Raw genomic sequence first — 6,262 nt, forward strand, 5'->3', positions numbered from 1 at the left:
AAGTGTCATTCGTCACTTGTAGCTTGGCCCTGAGACTGTTAATGTTTGGCAAGATATACACAATCATTAGTGTTCCATAGAAAATGGAGACCACAATGAGGTGAGAGGAACAAGTGTTCAAGTGTCATTCGTCATGTGTAGCTTGGCCCCCAGTCTTGCAGCTTGGCTCTCTGACTGCTGTCCAATGGACTTTTCAACTGTCACTTGTCCAACATTCTGCCAAGCTGCCTACATTTCCCAACAAAACTGAGGGAAGCTGACAAGTGTCCAACCTGTGCCTTTTGTCACTTGTGGTTCCGCTCTCAGGCACCGTGGCATCTGACACTGCAGCGCCCGGGAGAAAACCTGACAGAAACCCTCAAGCACACTGCTATGCAAAATAAAGTTAAAGGTTACAAAGGAAAAAACACTTTAAAAAACAAATATATTTTATTTCATTTGGAGTACATAAACAGAATTTAGTATAGTGAAAATTAGGAATTATGGATTAATAGTGCAATGCTAAACAGAGTTACTTTGGTCTAAGCCCATTGACTTGAATGGGTTTAGAGTGGAATAGCTTGGTTTAGGATTGCAATGTAAATGAAGGGAAGCAAACTGTTCCAAAAAACAATACAAGTCAGAGAATGACACTTCACAATTCTAGATGGTGCTCATATGAATCCATCTGTAATGTATCCTTAACCATACAATAAGTGATATTCCATGCACATTTAACCAAGTTAATCTTTAACATTAGCCCAGATGCAGGTGATACAAATCTATTAACTTTAGTTAGTGGCCACTCACACTGAAGCTCAAGAAAGATTATGGAGGGCAATTGGATGGAAATACATTATTGGACTCTGACCAGTGACAGAGTAGTTTAAGAGGCTGTTTTATTTTAACAAAATCAATGTTTTTGTCTTATTAGTTTCTTAATTGCTTCCTTCACCTCTTTTGTTTTTAGGCTGTAAATAATTGGGTTTAACATGGGTGTAGAGATGCTATACTGAATGGAAAAAAGTTCATCTAGCAAAATTGATGAGGCTGAATCAGGCCTGAGATACCGATAGTAGCCAGTCCCGTAAATTAAAACCACAACAATGAGGTGGGAACTGCAAGTAGAGAAGGCTTTCTTTCTGCCTTCTGCAGAATTAATCTTCAGGATGGTAGAGATTATGTTGATATAGGATAGCAAAGTAAGAAAGAATGCAATTCCGCCTACTGTACCACCACTAATGAAGAATGTAATTTCATTCATGGAAGTTTCTGTGCATGATAAGGTAAGAAGAGAAGGAAGTTCACAGCTGAAGTGCCTAATAACATTCGGACCACAAAATGAGAGCTTCAATACAGATAGCGTGTTTGTGATGGCATTGAAGAAACCAATTGCCCATGAAGCTCCAACCAGCTGCTTACAAAAAGGTATATTCATAGTTTCTACATAATGTAGTGGATTGCAAATGGCAGCATATCGGTCATAAGCCATTGCTGTAAGAAGTAAAATTTCAGATGAAGCTGTCAGAAGGATGAAGAACATCTGGGTAATGCAGTTATTGTATGAAATTGTCTGCCCAGCAAAGAAGTTCACTAACAGTTTAGGCACCGTGACAGAAGAATAGCAAATGTCAAGAAAAGACAGCTGACTCAGGAAGAAGTACATGGGGCTCTGAAGATGACTGCTGTGCTTTATTACCACCATGATGATCATATTTCCCGTCAGTGTGACTGCATAAATTAATAAAAATACAACAAACAGAAAAATCTGGACTGGCAGGTGGTATGAAAATCCCAAAAGAATAAAATAAGTCACTGTTGTCTGATTTTCCATTTCCATTTTTTTTGTAGAACTGTAACCTGTAAGAATAAATTTAGAAACATATGATTGCATTTGGAGGAAGGAAGGAGATATTTAAGAGAGACATTCAAGAAGAATGAATTGCTAAATAATGGCTCAATTGTTTCTTAACGAAGAACAAAAAATCTTAGCAGTTTTATAATCTCTACAGGAATCATATTTTCATTTAATCCATGGATTCAATGTAATGAAATTCCCAAATCCTTCTGAGATCTCTGGTGTTTCTTTCAAGTGAGCATGCAAGGAAGTGCTAAAATGTTATGCGTCAGACTTTTGAAAGGCTGGAGAGACTATATTACACTTTCCTAGCACTGGTACCTAAGGGTATGTGAGGTGGCAGTATGTTTTCCCAGGAATATACTGAGGCATGTTACATCCACCTCTCATGGTCTTTTTGAACCTATGCTGTATATATTCATCTATTTATCCAGTATATTTTATCCCACCCTTCCTCTAAGGAGCTCAGAGGGACATAAATGGTTCTCGCTCCTATTTATCCTAATAACACAAAAAGTGACATGGGCTGAGAGAGCAACTGACCCAATATCTCTCAGTGAGTTTCATGACAGATTGTGGATTAGTACCTAGGGCTCCCATTTCCTACTCTAACATTAGGTTTTCTTGACCACAAGAAGGCTTCGTGCCTATTTCCATAGGGATCCTAATGTAAAAATGAAATAAGGTTTCTAATTTTCTTTAGCCCTTTCCCTGTCCTGCTTTTTGACTCTAATTCTTTTCCCAATCCAACCATTTGTGGTTGCAGACTTTCTTTTAATCTTAACTAGTAATAATCATACAAAAGGGAAGAAATGCGGGAAAGTGTATCATGAACGGCAGTAAAATGTCTTTCTTCACAGCAATAGCTTTCTTTTGGTGTTACATTTTCTGCATTATGGTCAGAGACGAGAGCCTGTTCAGATAACATCAAATAACATCATTACTGTTAGGGCCAGGGGGAAAAATGGATTGGAGACCACAAAAAGACTGCAAAATGTAAAAAACTGCCCAATACAAATCATCAAATGATTTCTCATAAGCAGGATCCCATCAACCAGTAAATATACAATAAAATGTACATTAATTAATGCTCCTCTCCATATAACAATTCATGGTACTTTATAATGTGAAATAAAACCACTAATATCCAGTATAAAACAACTAAACCAAATAAAACTAACTGGGAGGGCAAAAGAACTCTAATAATCATACAGTAACAAGGACAATATCAAGACATCAAAGCAGGACAAAATCACTATAAAACAAGTTGGAATGCAATAAAACCATAAGAGAGCAATCTATCACAAAGAAACAGCTTTTATCACTGTTTAAAGCAATATGGATTTTTAACTCCAATATCTATACCATCTATACTCAAGTATTTGAATAATCTGAATCTGAATTAGATTTAGTCTAATGCCAATGCGTACATTTGTCAGCTCAAGATCAATGCACTGGATGATTTGCTTAATAATTACTAATTGTACATAACCAAGAAACCAATATTTTCTACCTCTGTCACTTAACGTCCTTCACATTCCTGTTTTTCAGGCTGTAGATAACGTGATTGGATATAGGGATTGGCATACTATATTGAATGTTCATTCATAGTGATGGAGACAGTTTTGTTGGAGGTACTGAATCATAAGTAATCAGGTACCACTTACCTTCCCGTGCATTTCTCCATTTATTTACTATGTTTTCCCCTGGATTGAGAAAGGGGAGGGGGAATCCATCCTATGATCAATAGTGCCTGAATAGATGTCAGCATAAAATGTTTCATAGGACCTCTGAGGAAGGCCTTTAAGATGACGATCTATTTTGGATCATTGCAACAAGCCTCTTCAATCTCACTTAAAACATCGTTGTACCTGAGGTCATAGTTGCTTAATTGCTTCCTTGGAGACACATTTAGTCAAGATTCATAATATCCATACACAAGGAATACATAATATCCATGAGGAATACGTTATCACCTTCCATGTAATTTTTTAAAAAGTCAAATATTTTGATATAAAAGAACCAAAACACATGAGAAATTTAAGTGTGCAAATAGGCCTTTGAAACTGTTCAGCACTAGTGCAGATTTGCCATGAATATCACAAACCTTTTGTCCTTACGCATCAGATCAGAATGTTAGTGTAAGTTTATCTGGAGAGAGTTCTCTCATGTACCAACTTTTAAAATCAAGCTATTGAAAGAACGTTCAGTTCTTCAGTGCAGGATAAGGAAAGATCAAGGCTCCAAGTACCACAAAAAAAAAATCTCCCCTTCACACCACCTAGACTTACCCAAATATCAGATGAATGCAAATCACATGGCTTGCCCAACTCTGTGGGTCTCCAGTGATATCTGGATCCCTGCAGTTTTATTGACCTAGTTTCCTCCTCTAATGGCCTTGTAGAACACTCAGAATGTGGGGACCTGCCTCAAGGAACCTTTGTTTCTCACTAAACTCCAATTGTCTACCTTCTTCCTACTGCTTGCTCTTTTTCCAGATAGTCAAAGATACTGGCTGAGACACTCAGCCCTCTCATTTATAGCTACTTGGGCATTCAGACAGGGTAATTTTTGTATATGTCACTCCAACTACTTCCCTACTACCAACGTATTTTTATGATGCCAGGAAAAGCCTCAACTGCCCATGTCCACATATTAAGCCTTTAGTAAAGGAAAAAGACAATTTTCTTCTGTCCAATTGGTAATCCTAACCAAAGGAAAATCTAACTGTGGTGTGTTCAGCTCTGTATCTATATATCTATGTCAGTATGTATTCATTGAGTATAATCAGCCCCTCCCATTCCTAGGAGAAGTGACAACTTCCCATCCTTATCCAATTATGAAAAATTAGTTATTGATAATTTCTTTTGGGGGAGCAATGTCTTCCAAGAAAAGTTCCTTTCTTATCAACCATATGATTTTCAAATAATCTGTTTACCTTCAGTGTAATACAGAATTGTTCAGGAAGGCATTTTTATCAAGAGAATATAATGTAGAGAAGCCATAAAAATGTGGTGAATTGTAAGTACCTCAAAATAAAACACTTTTTCTTAAAGTTCAACCTGTTTGAAACGGCCACAGCAATGGATACCATAAGCATGGATTCAGTGCTTCTTCAGAGATGGCTGCACTTTGCCACTTTCTCCCCACACGCCCCACGCCCCACCCCCCACACAAGGGCAACCTGAGAGAGAACAGCAGCAGCCCACACCGGAATGGTCTTTAGGTGCCCTCTCATTCAGCAGGCTTGTGCCTGGAAGAAGGATTTGCATCTTCAGCAGCTCATTCAAAACACACACCCTGAGGCGCAGCTGTTTCTCTAGGTCCTTCCCGCTTTCTCCTTCCCCTTTGCTTTCTTTGGTCATTATTCCATCCCATCCCCCCCAGTCCCCCAAAAGAAATGTATCAATTTTCCTCTGCTCCTTTCCAGTTTGTGAGGCAACAAGCAGGAGATAGGGGGGAATGCTTGGCGTGCGTGTCCTCCCAGCCCTCCTGCTCAGTTGTTCGGCGGCGCACACACACACACCTGGTGCCCCTTCTGGCACCTCTGCACTCTAGGCGATTGCCGGACCTGCATCCATAGATACACTGGCCCTGCCTAGATCCAGACTATAAAGAGCAAGGAACGAAAACAGATCTGCATTGCTCCAAATTTTGGTTCCCTAAATCTATAATAAAACATGGACTAGTGTCTTTGATATTGCCCTGATATGTACATGATTGGTAGAAAGTAGAGGTGGACATGGACCAGGAAAACCCCATGGACCACCGGCCCATGGTCCATCGATTTTTATGGACCGTGAACTTTCCATGGACGAGCCCTGTTCACAGACTGGATCGTTGGTCCATGTTCTGTCAATTCCGGCAGCTCTGAATCCACCCGCTTCACACCCAAACAGCCCAAACTTGTAGAGAATCTTCAGCAGCCTCTCCTCCAGCCACCCTCCAAGTTTGGTCAAGATTGCCTTTTGGATGTCCAAGTTACAGATCCCCAAAGCAGCTGCCCCCAGGAAACTTTCAGTAGAAACTGAAGTCGCAAATGCCATTTGACTTGCATTGGCTAGCAGCACCAAAAAGTTGCAATGAGGCAAAATCAAACAGAAAGGGGTGGGGGAAGAGCCCCCTCACTCACCACACAAACACCTTCCCAGCTCTTGCCTAGGGAATTCATTCTTGCTCCTTGCTCTCATAGAGAAGAATGGGAGTTCTCTGGTTGGCAGGAAGAGCTTGCCTGTTAAGGTTTTGAAGGCTAAGATTGGTGTTGCCATGGCTGCAGAACGTCCACCTCTCCATTGCCTAGGGAGTTAATTCTTTCCTCTTGCTTGCATAGAACAGAATGGGAGCTGTCTGGTTGGCAGACAGAGCTGCTTATCTACATTTTGAGGACTAAGATTGGTGTTGCTAATACATAGTTTGTTGTTATTA

General features: G+C 39.9%; 1 protein-coding gene across 1 annotated transcript; it reads right to left on the reverse strand.

Annotated features, from left to right (window-relative positions):
* Positions 1-892: 892 nt before the first annotated feature.
* Positions 893-1,819, reverse strand: LOC129339297 (olfactory receptor 5V1-like). The gene has a single exon (XM_054993884.1). The coding sequence runs from the start codon at positions 1,817-1,819 to the stop codon at positions 893-895; it is 927 nt and encodes a 308-aa protein (XP_054849859.1).
* Positions 1,820-6,262: the final 4,443 nt, after the last annotated feature.

Source organism: Eublepharis macularius, chromosome 12 (assembly GCF_028583425.1).
Source record: "Eublepharis macularius isolate TG4126 chromosome 12, MPM_Emac_v1.0, whole genome shotgun sequence".
Taxonomy (NCBI): Eukaryota; Metazoa; Chordata; class Lepidosauria; order Squamata; family Eublepharidae; genus Eublepharis; species Eublepharis macularius.

Bases quoted from the DNA above. Each gene is read 5' to 3' on its own strand.
- LOC129339297 (XM_054993884.1), bottom strand. From the start codon at position 1,819: ATGGAAATGGAAAATCAGACAACAGTGACTTATTTTATTCTTTTGGGA.